The 23494-nt window shown below is 40.8% G+C and overlaps 2 protein-coding genes across 2 annotated transcripts; both read left to right on the top strand.

Annotated features, from left to right (window-relative positions):
• Positions 1-1419: 1419 nt before the first annotated feature.
• On the top strand, positions 1420-6351 carry LOC146668288 (ubiquitin carboxyl-terminal hydrolase 12-like). The gene is made up of 18 exons (XM_085408637.1): positions 1420-1446; positions 1645-1700; positions 2012-2084; positions 2194-2277; positions 2766-2821; positions 3141-3231; positions 3317-3379; positions 3489-3589; positions 3713-3769; positions 3870-4001; positions 4094-4217; positions 4304-4455; positions 4561-4660; positions 4801-4877; positions 5059-5167; positions 5777-5834; positions 6004-6161; positions 6248-6351. The coding sequence occupies exons 1-18, from the start codon at positions 1420-1422 to the stop codon at positions 6251-6253; spliced, it is 1524 nt and encodes a 507-aa protein (XP_085264763.1). The 3' UTR covers positions 6254-6351.
• A 9818-nt stretch (positions 6352-16169) lies between these two features.
• LOC146668287 (ubiquitin carboxyl-terminal hydrolase 12-like) lies at positions 16170-21101 on the top strand. Its single transcript, XM_085408636.1, has 18 exons — positions 16170-16196; positions 16395-16450; positions 16762-16834; positions 16944-17027; positions 17516-17571; positions 17891-17981; positions 18067-18129; positions 18239-18339; positions 18463-18519; positions 18620-18751; positions 18844-18967; positions 19054-19205; positions 19311-19410; positions 19551-19627; positions 19809-19917; positions 20527-20584; positions 20754-20911; positions 20998-21101. The coding sequence occupies exons 1-18, from the start codon at positions 16170-16172 to the stop codon at positions 21001-21003; spliced, it is 1524 nt and encodes a 507-aa protein (XP_085264762.1). The 3' UTR covers positions 21004-21101.
• The last annotated feature ends 2393 nt before the right edge of the window (positions 21102-23494 follow it).

Raw genomic sequence — 23494 nt, 5'->3', positions numbered from 1 at the left:
CCTCCTGTTTCCCCTCCCTCTCCCCTCCAGAGAGGAGTTAAACAGTCTGATGGCGTGTGGGACAAAGGAGTTTTTAAGTCTGTTAGTTCTTGTCTTTGGGAGAAGCAACCTGTCACTGAACAGACTCTTCTGGTTGTTAATGGCCATGTGCAGAGGATGCCCAGCATTGTTCATAATGTCCATCAGTTTCTTTAATGTCCTTTTCTCTGCCACTGTCACCAGAGTGTCCAGCTTCATGCCGACCACAGAGCTAGCCCTCCTGATCAGTTTCTCCAGCCTGGATGAGTCCTTCTTTGCTGTGCTGCTCCCCCAGCACACCAAAACAAAACAAAAGAGATCGTTGACTTCAGGAGAGCACAGTGGGATCACTGCCCACTTAACATGAATGGATCCTCTGTGGAGGTCGTCAAGAGCACCAGATTTCTTGGTGTCCACCTGGCGGAGAACCACTCCTGCTCCCTCAACACCAGCTCCATAACCAAGAAGGCCCAGCAGCGTCTCTACTTCATGCAGAAGCTGAGGAAAGCCCATCTCCCACCATCCATTCTCACCACCTTTTACAGTGGGACTAATGAGAGCATCCTAAGTAGCTGCATCACTGTCTGGTATGGTAACTGCAGCGTATTGGATCGCAGTACCCTACAACGGATTGTGAGAGCAGCTAAGAAGGTCATTGGAGCCCCTCTCCCCTCCTTATAACACCCGCTTGCTGGAGGACCCCACACAGCCTTCAAACACACTCTTCACCCTGCTGCCTTCTGGAAAGAGGTCCCACAACATCCGGGCCCTCGCTACCAAACTACGGAAAAGTTTCTTCCCACAAGCCGTCAGACCCCTGAACACTCAGTGACTGCACTGGCACACGCACACCTTCACACATGTCACTACCAAGCACTTATCTGCAGTATCTCACACTCATATACATACATACAGACACCAAGTTACTTTTGCACAATACTCAGCATTTTGCACATTTCCATTTTCTTGTGTCTGTTTCGTCCTGTTCTGTCACGTTTTGCACTGTTTTGTCTTGTTTATTTTTGCAATTTATGCACACTGCACTTTATGTAGTCCTGGGTTTGTCCGTATATGTCATATATAGCACCAGGGTCTCGGAGGAACGCTGTCTCGTTTCACTCTGTACAGCACCTCTGCACGTGGTTAAAATGACAATAAAAGCCACTTGACTTGACCTGTTTTGTGTAGCAGTTGCTTGGAGACGAGCACCATACAGTTCAAATGAGCATACATTCCAAAATATGCAAATTTGCCCCATACATCATAATGATGATGTTTGCTGTTCAGGGTATGAACGTTCTATGCTGAAAGTTTATAAATATACAACCTTTGACTGCTTGTTTTCAGTTGAACTTTTGCAAAGCTGAGGAGATTTTGGCTGCGATCACATCAAGTCCAAAGATGTTTAAACTTCTTTTTCACAGAAAGGTAAGTTTGAAGAGACTCGCAGCACATTTCTATGAATATTTTCTTATGGTAAACAAGCATTTTTGAAACTTTTAAGGAAGCTTCTTGGATGATTTCTGTAAAAACTGAATTTTGAATCCAAATGAAGGATTTTGTATTTTCATACCATATACTTTGTTTTATGCCATTACTGATGTTGCTTTTCTTGTTTCTAAACAGAAATCACACAAACAAAACGTGGCAGAGAAGGAAATTCCTTCTACGTCTCATCAGAGGTAAAGAAATGCGCCAGTCTTTAATGCTGCTGGAGATATTTATAGCAGTGGTTGAGTTGGAGCTCTTTTATTTCCCTTTTATTGGCATTTTTCTTCCACCTTGTGTATTTACATCTTTTTTACTCCTTCTAGTCTTGTCTATAATTTATATTGATTCAGAGATTAGCGTTTGAAAATGTAGAGTGTAAATGTACAAAATACATGATTTTGTTCCATTACAGTTATTAATTTTTATCTGCAATCTCCAGCATGTACTCCTTGTTAAAAATTTGCACTTTGAAAAATAACATTTACACTTTTGTCCTCATCAGCATCCCGGATGCTCCTGTTACTGAAAATGGTCAAAAGAAGAAGAGAAAATGGAGACACCTCTGCTGTTCCTCGGTTTGCTTTTACACAAAACATATGAAATGCACATTCTCTTTAAATTGCACTTGTTAATTTAAAGTGACTTTACTTTTTTAATAAACGTATGTTTGTTCGTACTCTGCAGCAAACTGACAGCGATGCAGAGGCAGAGAGCAACACTGTGAAGACACAAAAAAAGTGTCGCTGGTTTCTTTTTAAATTCTGGAAGGTATGTTTTATGGAAAGAGTCACTGTCATCAAGCATTTACTCATCACAGTTAAATGAGAAGAATTAAGAGCAATTTAGCACACAGCCATGTCCTCAAATTAAGTTCAAAGATGTTTAAACGTTTTTTTTTCACAGAAAGGTAAGTTCGAAGAGACTTGCAGGATGTTTCTCTAAATATTTTTTATGGTGAATAAGCATTTTTGAAGCTTCATGGATGATTTCTGTAAAAACTGAATTTTGATCAGAACCAAATGAAGGATTTTGTATTTCATAGGACAAACTTTAAAACTCAATTTAAGGCATGAATAAATTGTTTTTATTTTATTTAAAGATATTCCTATATCTGCTTCATGAGCTGACAGCTCACTAAAGTGATAAATAATATGAAATAATACCAAATTCTCTAACTGGACACTTTTCATGGAGAGACCCACTTGGTATGTTTGTTTTATGCCATTACTGATGTTGCTTTTCTTGTTTCTAAACAGAAATTACACAAACAAAACGTGGCAGAGAAGGAAATTCCTTCTACGTCTCATCAGAGGTAAAGAAATGCGCCAGTCTTTAATGCTGCTGGAGATATTTATAGCAGTGGTTGAGTTGGAGCTCTTTTATTTCCCTTTTATTGGCATTTTTCTTCCACCTTGTGTATTTACATCTTTTTTACTCCTTCTAGTCTTGTCTATTATTTATATGGATGCAGAGATTAGCGTTTGAAAATGTAGAGTGTAAATGTATAAAATACATGATTTTGTTCATGTTGGTATTCCATTACAGTTATTCACTTTTATTAGCAATCTATATTAGCAAAATGTACTCCTTCTTATAAATTTCCACAACATTTACACTTTTGTCCTCATCAGCATCCCGGATGCTTCTGTTGCTGCCACACCAGCTAACCCTGAAAATGGCCAAAAGAAGAGAAAATGGAGACATATCTTCTGCTGTTCCTCGGTTTGCTTTTACACAAAACATATGAAATACACATTCTCTTTAAAATGTACTTTTTAATAAACTTATGTTTGTTCGTCCTCTGCAGCAAACTGACAGCGATGCAGAGGCAGAGAGCAACACTGTGAAGACTCTTTTTAAATCCGGGAAGGTATGTTTTATGGAAAGAGTCACTGTCATCAAGCATTTACTCATCACAGTTAAATGAGAGCAATTAAGAGCAATGAGGCACACAGCTATGTCCTATATATTTATATCAGGTAAGAAGCACCACGGAAACGATCCCAGCAGACCTGAGTTGGGACACTTGGATTATGGAGCTTCTGGACCAAGAGAGTGGATGGGAGCATGTGTTTAACAGGTAAGAGAAAGACGTCCTCCAAAATGTTTCAACTTCAAAGCTCATGCATCCATGCACATACACTGCTCAGCATCCTGACATCTTTCCTAATTTTGTGTTTGTGTTTTTACCTTTTTGGAGCAGTGTAGCATGCGGTGGAGAAATAATAGAAAGTCAAACTGGGACTATAGACTGCTTCGGGTGAGTACACGTGGTGCACAAAGACCAAAGCTCACTTTGTCAAAGTGGAGAAAATGAATTCTTTTACACTGATACTGTAAACGTTGTGCGTGTGTGTCAGGTTTCCAAACATCGGAAACACCTGCTACATGAACTCCTGCCTGCAGAGCCTCCTCAACATTGAGGAGTTCATAAGAGACATCAGGCGTCAGGAGGTTTTGTGGAGCACAGATCCAGAAGCTCAGCTCTTAAGGTGCGCTACGTCAACCTTCTACTTTCTTCAAAAACCTGAAGAACAAAGAGATCTAACAGCAGAAATGTCTGTTTACCCTTTCCTTTCTACAGAAGGCTCATTGATGTCAGGGACTGTCATGAGTCAACAGATTATGGCCTTAAAGATCACCACCTAAGAGCTTTTAAGAAGGCATTCAGCAGTCAAGCTCCTGAATACACCGGCAGTGCACAGAAAGTGCGTCAGCTATTTGGACATTTTGTTTTTTTGCTTTACCTTCTGATTTTGATGTACTGTTTTAAATCTCTCTGCTTTTCTTTCAGGACGCTCATGAATTCCTAACATTGTTCCTCAATGAGGTCAAAAGGCTCGCACCTCACCTGGAGAGGAACGCAGCTCTCCTGGGCCAAAGTTATACCTGCCCAGTAGAAGAGCATCACATTTTTAAAATGGAAAACATGAGGACATGCAAGAGGTAAGCCTGTCTTTCAGAAACGCAGAGCTGGTTGCAATATTTTCATATACCTCTTTTCCACCTACCTGATCTTTACTTTAACTACGTTACTCCTGAAATGTGTAGCTGTGGTCACCAATCATCACAGCACGAGGACTTCACCAGCTTGTCTCTTGACCTTGTTCCAGAGGGGTCTATTATAAACATGTTAGAGACATACTTGAAGGTAAGATCACAAATTCCAATAGAGTTGTAGTGTCAGCGATCTTAACACACCTTTTTTGTTAGTGTTTGTGCGTATGTGTGTGTGCATATGTTGAGATTTCTTTCTACCATAAAGCCTGTTTTCTCTGTGCTGTTGTTCAGGAACAAGAAATAGAATTTCGCTGTGATTGTGGAGGGACGGCCTCAGAACTGAAGTCGTCTTTTGATACACTGCCAAGGTGAGTAAGGTCACATCAGAATTGATCGACTGACCAGGTTTCCAAACTGTGGCGCATCAAATATCAGAGTTTTTCGAGACAATACTTGAGCAGTCGTTTTCTCCCATCTTCTGTTTGTGTTTGACACTCATTCTTCTTATTTTCTACCTTGTTTGTGTTTTTTTTTTTTCTTTTCTGCCAGAGTCCTGATCTTGCATCTGAAGAGGTTTGGCTTTACACAAACCTACAACATTAAGAAGGTGGATGACCCCGTCAGGCTGCAGAGGGACTTGGTGGTGCCATCCAATCAGGTAAAAACAGACTGCAGAACGTCTCAGGCTACGTCCACACTAGCCCTGATAGATTTGAAAACTCCGTGTCCACACTAGTGTTTTCAGTCATTTTCAAATAGTTGTGCGTCTGCATTGAAACGGCCGAAAACGCTTACGTTCCAGTCCTGCGCATGCGCAAAAGTGAGTGAGGATTACAGAATTTGAAGAAAAGCTATCCGGAGCATGTACAAACTGATATTAATCTTTTTTAGGGCTGTCAAAGTTGAGAGCAATCAAAACAACCGCTGTATAATGCACTCGGCTATCTTTGTTTAATTGCTCACATGACTGCATCACATGACTAAAATGCGTCATCGTTTTAGAAAGTCTGCGTTTTCGAGTGTCCACACTGCGACGGGACAACTCCGTTTTGAAATGTGTGCGTTTTCGAGAGCGTTTTCAAGATGCTGTGTTTTTCCTTGAGGAAAACGCCATCTCAGTGTGGACGGGAGGTCAAAGCGGAGAGAAAACGATGTGTTTTCAAACGAAAACGCATTAGTGTGGACGTAGCCTCAGCAAATCAGCTTAATTATGGCTCTGATGTGAGACTTTGTGAAACTAACACTCTTTGGATTTGTTCCTTCTCAGGGTGGTGGCTGTTATAGTCTTGTCAGCATCATCAATCATTATGGAGGCACAGAGTCAGGTAAAACAACAGACTTGTTACAAACAGAAAATGAAAACTTTCTACTTTTCAGTGAAGGACTCACACACAAAAGCTTTTGATGTTCTAAGACGCACTAAGTCAAAATCACTGTTTGCTTGAATCAGCTGACTTCCAGAAGTTGGATTCATTTGTCTTAATGTGATTTCAGGACACTACATCTGTAGTTCTGTCCATCCTGAGGAGAGTCAGCACTCTACATCAGATCGCTGGCTCACCTATAATGACGCACAGGTGCTCCACACAACCGGATCGGCAGCTTGTGAGGAACAGCAGCACTCGGCCTACATGCTGTTTTACAAGAGAAACGTAAGAAGACACAGCATCTCATCCTGAAGTGAGAGAATTTTTAAATGTCCTGTTACCTTGTTAACCAGTTTTGTCTTCATTCTCAGTTCTGAAACAGGAAATGGAAGGAAGGTCATCATCATGCTGAGAAGAAACAACACTCGTCCCAGCCCACCATCGCACACTGGAGGACAAGTACTGGTAAGTATTGCCCTCAGGAGGGAGGGTCCTCCCAGAGAGCCTGGTCCTCCCAAGATTTCTTCCTCCAGGAGGGAGTTTTTTCTTGCCACTGTCGCCCCACATTCACTGGTCTCATCAGCAGGGACATTTTTAACATCCTAAGACCTGAACTCTTTCATGGCATGCATTTTTAATTTCTCTGTGCCATTTGGGTTGATTGGGACCTGATGAATGTGAAAACAAAGACATCAGATTCGGACTATCTTTTTTTTGTTTCTCAAAAAAATGAGATCCACATATGAGGACATTCATTTTAAAGTTCGATTGAACAGGGGCAGTGTAATGTCCTCCCTCATAAGTGGATATCAGGTTTTTGAAGAGCAAAATTTTGTATTTTGGTCTCATAAATGTTATGTCCACATATGTGGACACCAGGTCCTAGGAGGTTAAAACAAAATCTACTAGTAGTGCAGCACTACTAGAGATCGTCCTTTTCTAGACCAGTGTTTGGCTTGCTCTCTGGAACAACAAATTAGTGCTGTCAGCGTTAACGTCATTTTAACTAATGACGTTTACGCTGACAGCACTAATTTGTTGTTATTATTATTAATATTATTATTAATTTATTTGTAAAATAAATTAAATTTAAAAAAACAAAGAAACAATTTGATTCTTTATGTTATTTTGTTTTATTAAAATCAAAATAACAACAAAACAAAAATAACTAATAAAAAAAATATTAAAAGTATTCAGCAGTGTTTTGTGAAATTTGTAATGAGCCTTAGTTAAGTTGATGTCACAGAAGTTTCTGAATCATTTAGATTGTTCAACAAACTGATTCACTCAGGTAAAGATGGTAAGCTGGAGCAATGGTACGCTTGGAGTTCAGTTTAAGTTTTCAGACAAACATTCACTCGATCAGTTGCAGCTTCTGCTTTTAAATAAATGATTTAGCTGCAAATGTTTAGCTGCAGGTAGCAAAGTCCAAAAGTGACAACATTTCCACTGCAGTCTCTCCAGAAATGGCTTATAAACTTTTGACCAAATTAGACATTTATCCTTGGATCATTGACAACCCTGTAGGGTGAAAATCTTTAATTGTACCTTTTATAACATTTTAACAAGTTACTGTCTCCTGCTGCATGTTTCCTGTTTTGGCTGAACTTCATCAGCAAAGCCCTCAAAGCAGCATATGAAAGAAAGTCATCTTTCATTGTTGTCTCCAGCGTGTTAAAAGAGAGATCGAGCTCAGTGATGAGTTTTGAAGCAGCTGCAGGGACTTCTCGAAGGTTTTGGCTCAAACAGTCGCAGGATGTTGTTCACAGTGGTGACACTGTTGACTGGTGATTGACAAGCACTGAGATACTAACATGACAAACACAAGAAACATCATGACTTATTCTCCTGAGTGCCTGCAAAACACAAACACAAAATCAAACTCAAAGCTTTTCTCTCAGGTGCTGGTGTGGCACAATCTAATGATAAGAAAGGTCATGCTTACAGCTTTTGGAGCACAGCTGCACAAAATAACAGCTTTTGGAGCACAAAATGCATTACAGGTAAACCCAGTACCCAAACATGTTAACAAGGATAAAGAAAAAACCTGAAACAAAAGCAGGTAGTGTGGTGATTTATGTTGTGAGGATGCTTTCACTCCCATCAAAGTCGCCCAGTGTTGAGAACCCAAATGAGCCCAAAAACCTCAAGTGGCTGCAACCAACAGCGAACGTCAAGAAGTGGATACTTGCATGTTGAGCCAGAAACATGCAGAAAACCCAAAAGAGGCAAGACAGCACACCTTGGTGCCACTCAGGCAGTACGAACACCTGGAAAGAGGAGCCCACAGTTCAGACCCAAGGACACTGGTAAGGACACCAGCCAGCCAGTTATAAGTCTAGTTTTAATTTTCATTTTAGTTAGTGTTATGGCCTGTCTAAGGGTGGCCAGACCATAATATAAGGGTGATCCACCCCTGTCTGACCCCAAGCAGCACATCACACAACCAGTACAATTTTGATGGTGATTTTTTTTCACAGTGATTGAATTCTAACAAAGGAAAGGAGCGAACTACAGCTTCGGGGTGGACCCCAAAACAACAAACAAAAGGGACCGTATCTAAAGGATGTACAAAACTTATTTATGAAAAGAATAAAACCAAATAACAATGTCTTATCTCCCTAACTAACAAAAACATGAGAAAAGGGTAATCGAATAGAGTGAACCATAGACTGTATAAAAGATAGGACCATTGCAACTTTACTGCAGCACTTCACCCTTTCACATAGTCCCAGCTCTTCTCTGTCATGTTTTATGGTGCTGCAAATGTCTTCAGTTGGTGAAAGGTCTGGGCTGCTGGTGTCTTGTTGTGCTTGCTATGCATCCCTGACTCGTTTCTTCTTTCTTTTTTTTTCTTTTTTTTTAATGTATTTATTTATGCAAGTTTCAAAATTTTTTTACACATTCACAAACAGCGGGACAGAAGAACACAGACAATAAAGACAATAACAACCAAAAAAAACAAACAAACAAACAAAAAAAACAGAGCAACAAACCACACAACAGGGTACAAGGCCAGCACTTATTAAAAACAGCAGAGAAGCAAACAAAGCAACTGGTATACATGTCAAACAACTCACAATCTAGTGAGTCCAATCCACAAGATCAAATCCAAAGATCGCTAGGAGGAGCTGATAACAATCATGCAAAAACAGTTATGGGCAACAGCTCAGAATGAAAGCAGTTAAAACAATGTGGTCAGGACCCAGGGCGTGGACTGTCCTTCTTAATGTGGTCTATAAAGGGCCCCCATATCTTCCTGAACTTCTCCATGGAATCAGACGTAGAGAACCGAATTTCTTCCAGGTATAGACAGGAGACCATCTCCTCGAGCCACCTCTTGAAGCAGGGAGGGGAGGCAGATTTCCACTCCCCCAGAATCAAACGTTTGGCAATCACCATACCAAACATGAGGGCCTGTTGAACAGCAAAGGGAAGTGCCAAGGAGTCGCCGGAGCAGCCCAGGATCACCATAAGACAGTCAGGATACAGTTGCCTATCATAAACAGTGCTATAGAAACTAAAAATACTAGTCCAAAAGGCTGTAAGCGTAGAACAGGACCAAAAAAGATGCCCAAGAGTACCGTCCACAAGTTTACATTTATCACATTTGGGGGAAACGTTAGGAAAAATCTTGTTCAATTTGGTTTTGGAATAGTGCAGTCTATGGACAACCTTAAATTGAATTAACTGAAGCCGGGCGTTAACAGAGCATAGTTTTATCCGACTTAACACTTCAGCCCATAGATCGTCAGAGATAACCAAACCAGTGTCCCTTGTCCAAGCCTCTTTAATATGGCAAGAGGGGGCTGCCGAAGAAAAAAGGTTGACAAGCCGAGAAATTAAGTGTTTTGAGGTGGGAGGTTCGTTCATCATATTGTAAAAGACATGCTGTATGGGGATGGTATCTAAATTTGAGAATGCTTGCTTGACATAATTCCTAATTTGTAAGTACCGAAAAAAATGACTTGTAGGGAGATTGTACTTTGTCTGAAGCTGAGCAAAAGAGGCAAAATGATTGTCAATATAAAGATCCTTTATAGCAATTAACCCTTTGACAGGCCATTGTTTGAAAGCAGCATCCATTGTACTAGGCGTAAAGCTAGGATTGTGGCAGATCGGGGCAAAAGTTGACACTACCGGGAGGTTCAAGATTCTCTTAATTTGATTCAATATTTTTACGGAGTTGCAAAGAATAAAGTCATCACATGCACTTTTAATAACCGATTTTGAAAATAAGATAGCTGGCAAGGATGCTCCAGTGTGCTCGATAGCAGTGCTAAGCTCCAATTCGAGCCATTTAGGGCTGGACCTGCATCCCACAGCATCACCAACTATAGGCAGATTCCAGAAGACCCAGGCTCTGGCATTACAGGCCCAGTAATAATGTCTGAAAACTGGAAGGCCCAGACCACCCTCGTCCGAGGGCTTTTGCAAGTGAGACTTCGAGATGCGGGGGGGCTTGTAGGCCCAAACGAAAGGCATGATAATGGCATCCAACGCTTTGAAAAAGGAAGACCTGAGAAAAATAGGAACGTTCTGGAATAGGTACATGAATTTAGGGAGCACAACCATTTTGATTATATTGATACGGCCAATCATTGAAAGTGGGAGAAGTTTACACTTGAGCTCATCAGTTAGAACCGAATAATTAAGCCTGAAGAGGAGTTTTGAGTTCCTAGGGATGTTAATACCCAGGTATGAAAAGTAATCCTGGGAGACCTTAAAGGGCAAACTAGACAGGAAATCAGGGCCCAGACCAGACGACAGCGGCATAAGAACAGACTTCTTCCAATTTATGGTGAACCCTGATAGGTGGCCAAAGCTGTCAATCAGCTTAAGAAGTGGAGGAAGGGAGATCTTTAAATCTGAAAGAGCCAATATGATATCATCTGCATACAGACCGATGGTGTACTCTGACGTGCCACAATTTATACCAGAGATATGGGAATTGGCTCTGATGGCAATGGCCAACGGCTCAAGAGCTAAAGCAAAAAGCATTGGAGAGAGGCAACAACCCTGCCTTGTCCCACGGTGTAAGAGGAACGGGAGCGACCTCTCATGGTTGGTAAGGACCGAGGAACGAGGGCAAGCGTAAAGCAACTTAATCATATTCAAAAAATTCGACCCAAAACCAAATTTTTCAAGAGTAGCAAACAAATAACTCCATTCCACTTGGTCGAAAGCCTGCTGGGCATCGAGTGAAATCACCGCAGAATTGGGCAGTGTCGTTGAGTACATCGCATTTAAGAGACATCTAGTATTAGAAAAAGAGAATCTATTGGGGATAAAACCCGATTGGTCAGGATGAATTATAGAGCCTATGTGCTTATTTAACCGGTTGGTTAGGACTTTAGCAATTATCTTTTGGTCTGAGTTGAGAAGACTTAGGGGACGATAGGAAGAAACATTAGTTTCGTCTCTGTCTTTTTTCAGGAGGAGACATATATGGGCATCGTAGAAAGAATGAGGGAATGAGCCGTTTAACACTGCGCAATTTACCATCCGAAGTAGCAGGGGAGCGATAACGTCAATATGTGTCTTATAAAGCTCTATCCCGAAACCGTCCGGACCACATGCTTTTCCATTAGGAAAGGAGCAGATTGCATTTCTAATTTCCTCCAGCGTAAAGTCTGCATCGAGTAAGCCCCGTGCAGCCTCAGGAAGAGTCGGGATGTCTAAAGCATTAAGAAAATTAGTGATTTCAGCAACTGTGGCCGTAGTACTAGATGTGTATAACTGACAATAAAAACTGCGAAATCTGTCATTTATCTGCTTGTGATCGGACAGCAACTGGCCAGTTGCAGAGAGAATTCTGTGTATCGCCCTTTCAGCTTGAATGCCCTTCAGCTGTCTGGAAAGCACCTTGTCAGCCTTTTCACCAAGCTCAAAATGCTTCTGTTTTAATCGACGAATACAATTCATGACCTGCTCCCCCAACATGTGGTTGTAGTCATATTTCAATTTGAGAATGGTATTAAGTGTGTCAGCAGCCCCGGTATCGCGATACTTCTCCTCCAACACAGACAGCTCTGCCTCAATATTAGTACGCAGCCTGAGTTTGTCCCTCTTCTGAGAAGCTTGATAAGCAATAATATGGCCTCTAATAACGACTTTAAAGGACTCCCACAAAACAGAGTCTGAAACTACACCATTATCATTAAATTGTAAAAATTCTGCGATTTTAGTAGATAGGTAAACCGTAAAAGAGTCATTTAGATATAAAGAGGGGTTAAATTTCCAATTGTATTGGGGGGTATATAGGTTGAAGTCAATTACCGTTGAGAGAGGTGCGTGGTCCGAAACTAAAATACTGTGATAAGTGGAACTAACCACTTTCGAAATAAGCCTGGAATCAATAAGAAAATAGTCAATTCTACTGAAGCTGCCATGGACAGGGGAGAAGAAAGAGTATTGCTTTTCTAACGGATGCTGGTGCCTCCAAATGTCAACCAAGTCCAAAGATTTAGTAAGAGTATTGAGTACAGAAACAGCTCTCAAGGTTGGGGCCAGGGACGCAGAAGACCTATCCAACAATGGACCGAAATAACAATTAAAATCACCACCGATAATGATATTATGGTCATTGTATTGTGAGACAAGATTGAATATTTTACTAAAGAAGTCAGGGTTGTCAAAATTAGGGGCATAGATGTTCAAGAGGACTACAGGGGTGGAGTTGACTGTACCTGTAACAAGTATGAACCTCCCACCTGGATCACATATCTGAGTTTTGAATATAAAAGGAATAGTTCTGCGAACAAGAATGGCAACCCCTCTCGCCCTGGAAGAAAAGGCGGACTGGTACACCTGTGACACCCATACCGATCTTAATCGCCTCTGCTCTGAAGGTTGGATATGGACTCGTTTCTTCTTTCTGCATCAAGTAAGGAATGTAGTGAAAGTTCCCAAGAGGTTAAAAACACCACTGAAAAAATGCCATCAGACCTGAGTTGGGACACTTGGATTATGGAGCTTCTGGACCAAGAGAGTGGATGGGAGCATGTGTTTAATAAGTAAGAGAATAACGTCCCCCAAAATGTTTACATTTCAAAGCTCATGCATACATTAGTGATGGGCAGATGAAGCATTGAAGCTTTTCATCCAATTGGTTCACCCCAGCGCAAAGCTTCTTGAAGCTTTATTTGCTCTAGTAGGACACCTACTGGACGTAAAAATATTAGTTGGCATGAATTTGAAGAGTGTGGCCTTTTGCACACAGCCTGTAAATGTCAACAACAAAAGGAGTGTGTAAAACATGTATATTGTAGTGATGCAGTATACTGTGTATATTTATACTGGCAGTATGGAAAATGATTATTTGGAAATGCTTAAAATGGAAATGATCATTTACTGTGAGGTGAGGTGTGGTTGGGGTGTGGACAGTGGTTGTGCTTTTGTAACGTTGAGGTATGGACAGCTACACACTGAGGCGTCAGTCCTGCCCATATTTTATTCAGTAAAAACTAAATTTTCACTGCTTTTATGACCTTTTTAGTGGGGAGAACATAGCTAGGATTTAATGATTTAACAAATCTTATAAATCCTTTGTCCTCCACAATGCTAAATGGCTGGGAGTCCTCAATCACCATGCTAACCAGGTTTTCATCTATTTGAGATTGTTCTCCTGAGGAAAGACAATAAAAACAAAGCACAAATATAAATATCACACACGTAACTTATTACAGTTTGTATAATATTGTTATATCATTTAGTAACATTACGGCATGCTATTATTATCATGGCATTTGATGGCTCACCTGGTCTTGCTCAACAATCGCTGTTCCCCTTATTCTCATGCAAAGCTCTGTAGTGCCTAAGCATGGATGAGGTGTTGTTGTTATATCCCAGCTCCCTGGCACATAGCAAACACTTCACCTTGTACAAAAGTAAATACAGCTTAACTTAAATTGTATTGCACCATCAGTATTATGAAAATACATCTTCTGTAGAAATACCTTGTTGGGAGGAATAAGATCAAAATGTTCCCACACAGGGGAGGACATCCTCCTCTTCTTAGCTGGCTCCATTCTCTCCTGAGTTTCTCTCCTCACTCTCATAAACCTCCAAACTGCCTCCCAGCTGTCTCCAACTCTCACTAACCGCAGCTCTCCATCAAACACCCACATTTTGATTGAAGTCTGAGGGGTTTGTATCGCTGTCACATCTCGCGGCAAAGTTCGAACCACTTCATGAACCAGTCACGTGGTACAGCCGGGCAGCGAGGCTTCGGACGTCATCATTTTCAGCTCCTCCCATAAATGAAGCAAGCCTCGATACGTGCATCGCGGAAACGCCCCCTCCATTACTCGACACATCACTAGCATACATGCACATCTAGTGCTCAGCGTCTAATTGTGTGTTTGTGTTTTTACCTTTTTGCAGTAGCGTAGTGAAACATTTGGGCGGTGGATAAATAATGGAAAATAAAATTCAGACTAGAGACGGCTTCAGGTGAGTACACGTGGTGCACAAGGACCAAAGCTCACCTTCTCAACCTGGACAAAATGAATTATTTTACACTGATACTGTAAACTTTTGTTTGTGTGTCAGGTTTCCATACATCGGAAACAGCTGCTGCATCTGTAATTCTGTCCATCCTGAGGAGAGTCCACACTCTACATCAGATCCTTGGCTCACCTATAATGATGCACAGGTGCTGCACACAACTGGATCTGCAGCTTGTGAGGAACAGCAGCATATACGAAGGGGATAAATAGAATAAATAGGAATAAAAAATAAAAATACAAGTGAATTGCACATTTCAAGTATTGAGTCTATTGCACTGTTGACTATTTACAAAAGTATTGCACAAAAGGTATTGCACAGTGAGGTGAAGAGGCACTACAGCTTAGTTGTTCCCCCCTCCTTTGTCCTCCTGTTTCCCCTCCCTCTCCCCTCCAGAGAGGAGTTAAACAGTCTGATGGCGTGTGGGACAAAGGAGTTTTTAAGTCTGTTAGTTCTTGTCTTTGGGAGAAGCAACCTGTCACTGAACAGACTCTTCTGGTTGTTAATGGCCATGTGCAGAGGATGCCCAGCATTGTTCATAATGTCCATCAGTTTCTTTAATGTCCTTTTCTCTGCCACTGTCACCAGAGTGTCCAGCTTCATGCCGACCACAGAGCTAGCCCTCCTGATCAGTTTCTCCAGCCTGGATGAGTCCTTCTTTGCTGTGCTGCTCCCCCAGCACACCAAAACAAAACAAAAGAGATCGTTGACTTCAGGAGAGCACAGTGGGATCACTGCCCACTTAACATGAATGGATCCTCTGTGGAGGTCGTCAAGAGCACCAGATTTCTTGGTGTCCACCTGGCGGAGAACCACTCCTGCTCCCTCAACACCAGCTCCATAACCAAGAAGGCCCAGCAGCGTCTCTACTTCATGCAGAAGCTGAGGAAAGCCCATCTCCCACCATCCATTCTCACCACCTTTTACAGTGGGACTAATGAGAGCATCCTAAGTAGCTGCATCACTGTCTGGTATGGTAACTGCAGCGTATTGGATCGCAGTACCCTACAACGGATTGTGAGAGCAGCTAAGAAGGTCATTGGAGCCCCTCTCCCCTCCTTATAACACCCGCTTGCTGGAGGACCCCACACAGCCTTCAAACACACTCTTCACCCTGCTGCCTTCTGGAAAGAGGTCCCACAACATCCGGGCCCTCGCTACCAAACTACGGAAAAGTTTCTTCCCACAAGCCGTCAGACCCCTGAACACTCAGTGACTGCACTGGCACACGCACACCTTCACACATGTCACTACCAAGCACTTATCTGCAGTATCTCACACTCATATACATACATACAGACACCAAGTTACTTTTGCACAATACTCAGCATTTTGCACATTTCCATTGTCTTGTGTCTGTTTCGTCCTGTTCTGTCACGTTTTGCACTGTTTTGTCTTGTTTATTTTTGCAATTTATGCACACTGCACTTTATGTAGTCCTGGGTTTGTCCGTATATGTCATATATAGCACCAGGGTCTCGGAGGAACGCTGTCTCGTTTCACTCTGTACAGCACCTCTGCACGTGGTTAAAATGACAATAAAAGCCACTTGACTTGACCTGTTTTGTGTAGCAGTTGCTTGGAGACGAGCACCATACAGTTCAAATGAGCATACATTCCAAAATATGCAAATTTGCCCCATACATCATAATGATGATGTTTGCTGTTCAGGGTATGAACGTTCTATGCTGAAAGTTTATAAATATACAACCTTTGACTGCTTGTTTTCAGTTGAACTTTTGCAAAGCTGAGGAGATTTTGGCTGCGATCACATCAAGTCCAAAGATGTTTAAACTTCTTTTTCACAGAAAGGTAAGTTTGAAGAGACTCGCAGCACATTTCTATGAATATTTTCTTATGGTAAACAAGCATTTTTGAAACTTTTAAGGAAGCTTCTTGGATGATTTCTGTAAAAACTGAATTTTGAATCCAAATGAAGGATTTTGTATTTTCATACCATATACTTTGTTTTATGCCATTACTGATGTTGGTTTTCTTGTTTCTAAACAGAAATCACACAAACAAAACGTGGCAGAGAAGGAAATTCCTTCTACGTCTCATCAGAGGTAAAGAAATGCGCCAGTCTTTAATGCTGCTGGAGATATTTATAGCAGTGGTTGAGTTGGAGCTCTTTTATTTCCCTTTTATTGGCATTTTTCTTCCACCTTGTGTATTTACATCTTTTTTACTCCTTCTAGTCTTGTCTATAATTTATATTGATTCAGAGATTAGCGTTTGAAAATGTAGAGTGTAAATGTACAAAATACATGATTTTGTTCCATTACAGTTATTAATTTTTATCTGCAATCTCCAGCATGTACTCCTTGTTAAAAATTTGCACTTTGAAAAATAACATTTACACTTTTGTCCTCATCAGCATCCCGGATGCTCCTGTTACTGAAAATGGTCAAAAGAAGAAGAGAAAATGGAGACACCTCTGCTGTTCCTCGGTTTGCTTTTACACAAAACATATGAAATGCACATTCTCTTTAAATTGCACTTGTTAATTTAAAGTGACTTTACTTTTTTAATAAACGTATGTTTGTTCGTACTCTGCAGCAAACTGACAGCGATGCAGAGGCAGAGAGCAACACTGTGAAGACACAAAAAAAGTGTCGCTGGTTTCTTTTTAAATTCTGGAAGGTATGTTTTATGGAAAGAGTCACTGTCATCAAGCATTTACTCATCACAGTTAAATGAGAAGAATTAAGAGCAATTTAGCACACAGCCATGTCCTCAAATTAAGTTCAAAGATGTTTAAACGTTTTTTTTTCACAGAAAGGTAAGTTCGAAGAGACTTGCAGGATGTTTCTCTAAATATTTTTTATGGTGAATAAGCATTTTTGAAGCTTCATGGATGATTTCTGTAAAAACTGAATTTTGATCAGAACCAAATGAAGGATTTTGTATTTCATAGGACAAACTTTAAAACTCAATTTAAGGCATGAATAAATTGTTTTTATTTTATTTAAAGATATTCCTATATCTGCTTCATGAGCTGACAGCTCACTAAAGTGATAAATAATATGAAATAATACCAAATTCTCTAACTGGACACTTTTCATGGAGAGACCCACTTGGTATGTTTGTTTTATGCCATTACTGATGTTGCTTTTCTTGTTTCTAAACAGAAATTACACAAACAAAACGTGGCAGAGAAGGAAATTCCTTCTACGTCTCATCAGAGGTAAAGAAATGCGCCAGTCTTTAATGCTGCTGGAGATATTTATAGCAGTGGTTGAGTTGGAGCTCTTTTATTTCCCTTTTATTGGCATTTTTCTTCCACCTTGTGTATTTACATCTTTTTTACTCCTTCTAGTCTTGTCTATTATTTATATGGATGCAGAGATTAGCGTTTGAAAATGTAGAGTGTAAATGTATAAAATACATGATTTTGTTCATGTTGGTATTCCATTACAGTTATTCACTTTTATTAGCAATCTATATTAGCAAAATGTACTCCTTCTTATAAATTTCCACAACATTTACACTTTTGTCCTCATCAGCATCCCGGATGCTTCTGTTGCTGCCACACCAGCTAACCCTGAAAATGGCCAAAAGAAGAGAAAATGGAGACACATCTTCTGCTGTTCCTCGGTTTGCTTTTACACAAAACATATGAAATACACATTCTCTTTAAAATGTACTTTTTAATAAACTTATGTTTGTTCGTCCTCTGCAGCAAACTGACAGCGATGCAGAGGCAGAGAGCAACACTGTGAAGACTCTTTTTAAATCCGGGAAGGTATGTTTTATGGAAAGAGTCACTGTCATCAAGCATTTACTCATCACAGTTAAATGAGAGCAATTAAGAGCAATGAGGCACACAGCTATGTCCTATATATTTATATCAGGTAAGAAGCACCACGGAAACGATCCCAGCAGACCTGAGTTGGGACACTTGGATTATGGAGCTTCTGGACCAAGAGAGTGGATGGGAGCATGTGTTTAACAGGTAAGAGAAAGACGTCCTCCAAAATGTTTCAACTTCAAAGCTCATGCATCCATGCACATACACTGCTCAGCATCCTGACATCTTTCCTAATTTTGTGTTTGTGTTTTTACCTTTTTGGAGCAGTGTAGCATGCGGTGGAGAAATAATAGAAAGTCAAACTGGGACTATAGACTGCTTCGGGTGAGTACACGTGGTGCACAAAGACCAAAGCTCACTTTGTCAAAGTGGAGAAAATGAATTCTTTTACACTGATACTGTAAACGTTGTGCGTGTGTGTCAGGTTTCCAAACATCGGAAACACCTGCTACATGAACTCCTGCCTGCAGAGCCTCCTCAACATTGAGGAGTTCATAAGAGACATCAGGCGTCAGGAGGTTTTGTGGAGCACAGATCCAGAAGCTCAGCTCTTAAGGTGCGCTACGTCAACCTTCTACTTTCTTCAAAAACCTGAAGAACAAAGAGATCTAACAGCAGAAATGTCTGTTTACCCTTTCCTTTCTACAGAAGGCTCATTGATGTCAGGGACTGTCATGAGTCAACAGATTATGGCCTTAAAGATCACCACCTAAGAGCTTTTAAGAAGGCATTCAGCAGTCAAGCTCCTGAATACACCGGCAGTGCACAGAAAGTGCGTCAGCTATTTGGACATTTTGTTTTTTTGCTTTACCTTCTGATTTTGATGTACTGTTTTAAATCTCTCTGCTTTTCTTTCAGGACGCTCATGAATTCCTAACATTGTTCCTCAATGAGGTCAAAAGGCTCGCACCTCACCTGGAGAGGAACGCAGCTCTCCTGGGCCAAAGTTATACCTGCCCAGTAGAAGAGCATCACATTTTTAAAATGGAAAACATGAGGACATGCAAGAGGTAAGCCTGTCTTTCAGAAACGCAGAGCTGGTTGCAATATTTTCATATACCTCTTTTCCACCTACCTGATCTTTACTTTAACTACGTTACTCCTGAAATGTGTAGCTGTGGTCACCAATCATCACAGCACGAGGACTTCACCAGCTTGTCTCTTGACCTTGTTCCAGAGGGGTCTATTATAAACATGTTAGAGACATACTTGAAGGTAAGATCACAAATTCCAATAGAGTTGTAGTGTCAGCGATCTTAACACACCTTTTTTGTTAGTGTTTGTGCGTATGTGTGTGTGCATATGTTGAGATTTCTTTCTACCATAAAGCCTGTTTTCTCTGTGCTGTTGTTCAGGAACAAGAAATAGAATTTCGCTGTGATTGTGGAGGGACGGCCTCAGAACTGAAGTCGTCTTTTGATACACTGCCAAGGTGAGTAAGGTCACATCAGAATTGATCGACTGACCAGGTTTCCAAACTGTGGCGCATCAAATATCAGAGTTTTTCGAGACAATACTTGAGCAGTCGTTTTCTCCCATCTTCTGTTTGTGTTTGACACTCATTCTTCTTATTTTCTACCTTGTTTGTGTTTTTTTTTTTTCTTTTCTGCCAGAGTCCTGATCTTGCATCTGAAGAGGTTTGGCTTTACACAAACCTACAACATTAAGAAGGTGGATGACCCCGTCAGGCTGCAGAGGGACTTGGTGGTGCCATCCAATCAGGTAAAAACAGACTGCAGAACGTCTCAGGCTACGTCCACACTAGCCCTGATAGATTTGAAAACTCCGTGTCCACACTAGTGTTTTCAGTCATTTTCAAATAGTTGTGCGTCTGCATTGAAACGGCCGAAAACGCTTACGTTCCAGTCCTGCGCATGCGCAAAAGTGAGTGAGGATTACAGAATTTGAAGAAAAGCTATCCGGAGCATGTACAAACTGATATTAATCTTTTTTAGGGCTGTCAAAGTTGAGAGCAATCAAAACAACCGCTGTATAATGCACTCGGCTATCTTTGTTTAATTGCTCACATGACTGCATCACATGACTAAAATGCGTCATCGTTTTAGAAAGTCTGCGTTTTCGAGTGTCCACACTGCGACGGGACAACTCCGTTTTGAAATGTGTGCGTTTTCGAGAGCGTTTTCAAGATGCTGTGTTTTTCCTTGAGGAAAACGCCATCTCAGTGTGGACGGGAGGTCAAAGCGGAGAGAAAACGATGTGTTTTCAAACGAAAACGCATTAGTGTGGACGTAGCCTCAGCAAATCAGCTTAATTATGGCTCTGATGTGAGACTTTGTGAAACTAACACTCTTTGGATTTGTTCCTTCTCAGGGTGGTGGCTGTTATAGTCTTGTCAGCATCATCAATCATTATGGAGGCACAGAGTCAGGTAAAACAACAGACTTGTTACAAACAGAAAATGAAAACTTTCTACTTTTCAGTGAAGGACTCACACACAAAAGCTTTTGATGTTCTAAGACGCACTAAGTCAAAATCACTGTTTGCTTGAATCAGCTGACTTCCAGAAGTTGGATTCATTTGTCTTAATGTGATTTCAGGACACTACATCTGTAGTTCTGTCCATCCTGAGGAGAGTCAGCACTCTACATCAGATCGCTGGCTCACCTATAATGACGCACAGGTGCTCCACACAACCGGATCGGCAGCTTGTGAGGAACAGCAGCACTCGGCCTACATGCTGTTTTACAAGAGAAACGTAAGAAGACACAGCATCTCATCCTGAAGTGAGAGAATTTTTAAATGTCCTGTTACCTTGTTAACCAGTTTTGTCTTCATTCTCAGTTCTGAAACAGGAAATGGAAGGAAGGTCATCATCATGCTGAGAAGAAACAACACTCGTCCCAGCCCACCATCGCACACTGGAGGACAAGTACTGGTAAGTATTGCCCTCAGGAGGGAGGGTCCTCCCAGAGAGCCTGGTCCTCCCAAGATTTCTTCCTCCAGGAGGGAGTTTTTTCTTGCCACTGTCGCCCCACATTCACTGGTCTCATCAGCAGGGACATTTTTAACATCCTAAGACCTGAACTCTTTCATGGCATGCATTTTTAATTTCTCTGTGCCATTTGGGTTGATTGGGACCTGATGAATGTGAAAACAAAGACATCAGATTCGGACTATCTTTTTTTTGTTTCTCAAAAAAATGAGATCCACATATGAGGACATTCATTTTAAAGTTCGATTGAACAGGGGCAGTGTAATGTCCTCCCTCATAAGTGGATATCAGGTTTTTGAAGAGCAAAATTTTGTATTTTGGTCTCATAAATGTTATGTCCACATATGTGGACACCAGGTCCTAGGAGGTTAAAACAAAATCTACTAGTAGTGCAGCACTACTAGAGATCGTCCTTTTCTAGACCAGTGTTTGGCTTGCTCTCTGGAACAACAAATTAGTGCTGTCAGCGTTAACGTCATTTTAACTAATGACGTTTACGCTGACAGCACTAATTTGTTGTTATTATTATTAATATTATTATTAATTTATTTGTAAAATAAATTAAATTTAAAAAAACAAAGAAACAATTTGATTCTTTATGTTATTTTGTTTTATTAAAATCAAAATAACAACAAAACAAAAATAACTAATAAAAAAAATATTAAAAGTATTCAGCAGTGTTTTGTGAAATTTGTAATGAGCCTTAGTTAAGTTGATGTCACAGAAGTTTCTGAATCATTTAGATTGTTCAACAAACTGATTCACTCAGGTAAAGATGGTAAGCTGGAGCAATGGTACGCTTGGAGTTCAGTTTAAGTTTTCAGACAAACATTCACTCGATCAGTTGCAGCTTCTGCTTTTAAATAAATGATTTAGCTGCAAATGTTTAGCTGCAGGTAGCAAAGTCCAAAAGTGACAACATTTCCACTGCAGTCTCTCCAGAAATGGCTTATAAACTTTTGACCAAATTAGACATTTATCCTTGGATCATTGACAACCCTGTAGGGTGAAAATCTTTAATTGTACCTTTTATAACATTTTAACAAGTTACTGTCTCCTGCTGCATGTTTCCTGTTTTGGCTGAACTTCATCAGCAAAGCCCTCAAAGCAGCATATGAAAGAAAGTCATCTTTCATTGTTGTCTCCAGCGTGTTAAAAGAGAGATCGAGCTCAGTGATGAGTTTTGAAGCAGCTGCAGGGACTTCTCGAAGGTTTTGGCTCAAACAGTCGCAGGATGTTGTTCACAGTGGTGACACTGTTGACTGGTGATTGACAAGCACTGAGATACTAACATGACAAACACAAGAAACATCATGACTTATTCTCCTGAGTGCCTGCAAAACACAAACACAAAATCAAACTCAAAGCTTTTCTCTCAGGTGCTGGTGTGGCACAATCTAATGATAAGAAAGGTCATGCTTACAGCTTTTGGAGCACAGCTGCACAAAATAACAGCTTTTGGAGCACAAAATGCATTACAGGTAAACCCAGTACCCAAACATGTTAACAAGGATAAAGAAAAAACCTGAAACAAAAGCAGGTAGTGTGGTGATTTATGTTGTGAGGATGCTTTCACTCCCATCAAAGTCGCCCAGTGTTGAGAACCCAAATGAGCCCAAAAACCTCAAGTGGCTGCAACCAACAGCGAACGTCAAGAAGTGGATACTTGCATGTTGAGCCAGAAACATGCAGAAAACCCAAAAGAGGCAAGACAGCACACCTTGGTGCCACTCAGGCAGTACGAACACCTGGAAAGAGGAGCCCACAGTTCAGACCCAAGGACACTGGTAAGGACACCAGCCAGCCAGTTATAAGTCTAGTTTTAATTTTCATTTTAGTTAGTGTTATGGCCTGTCTAAGGGTGGCCAGACCATAATATAAGGGTGATCCACCCCTGTCTGACCCCAAGCAGCACATCACACAACCAGTACAATTTTGATGGTGATTTTTTTTCACAGTGATTGAATTCTAACAAAGGAAAGGAGCGAACTACAGCTTCGGGGTGGACCCCAAAACAACAAACAAAAGGGACCGTATCTAAAGGATGTACAAAACTTATTTATGAAAAGAATAAAACCAAATAACAATGTCTTATCTCCCTAACTAACAAAAACATGAGAAAAGGGTAATCGAATAGAGTGAACCATAGACTGTATAAAAGATAGGACCATTGCAACTTTACTGCAGCACTTCACCCTTTCACATAGTCCCAGCTCTTCTCTGTCATGTTTTATGGTGCTGCAAATGTCTTCAGTTGGTGAAAGGTCTGGGCTGCTGGTGTCTTGTTGTGCTTGCTATGCATCCCTGACTCGTTTCTTCTTTCTTTTTTTTTCTTTTTTTTTAATG

Source organism: Rhamphochromis longiceps, linkage group LG6 (assembly GCF_057381845.1).
Source record: "Rhamphochromis longiceps isolate RC_006_pf linkage group LG6, R_longiceps_female_GT1.1, whole genome shotgun sequence".
Lineage (NCBI taxonomy): Eukaryota > Metazoa > Chordata > Actinopteri > Cichliformes > Cichlidae > Rhamphochromis > Rhamphochromis longiceps.
The sequence above is the reverse complement of the archived record's forward strand: the minus strand, read 5'-3'. Positions and strand labels throughout refer to the sequence as shown.

Bases quoted from the DNA above. Each gene is read 5' to 3' on its own strand.
- LOC146668288 (XM_085408637.1), top strand. From the start codon at position 1,420: ATGTTTAAACTTCTTTTTCACAGAAAG. The intron at 1,447-1,644 runs GTAAGTTTGAAG...GTTTCTAAACAG, and splicing joins AACTTCTTTTTCACAGAAAG to AAATCACACAAACAAAACGT. The intron at 4,878-5,058 runs GTGAGTAAGGTC...CTTTTCTGCCAG, and splicing joins TCTTTTGATACACTGCCAAG to AGTCCTGATCTTGCATCTGA.
- LOC146668287 (XM_085408636.1), top strand. From the start codon at position 16,170: ATGTTTAAACTTCTTTTTCACAGAAAG. The intron at 18,130-18,238 runs GTATGTTTTATG...TATTTATATCAG, and splicing joins CTCTTTTTAAATCCGGGAAG to GTAAGAAGCACCACGGAAAC. The intron at 18,968-19,053 runs GTGCGTCAGCTA...CTTTTCTTTCAG, and splicing joins ACACCGGCAGTGCACAGAAA to GACGCTCATGAATTCCTAAC.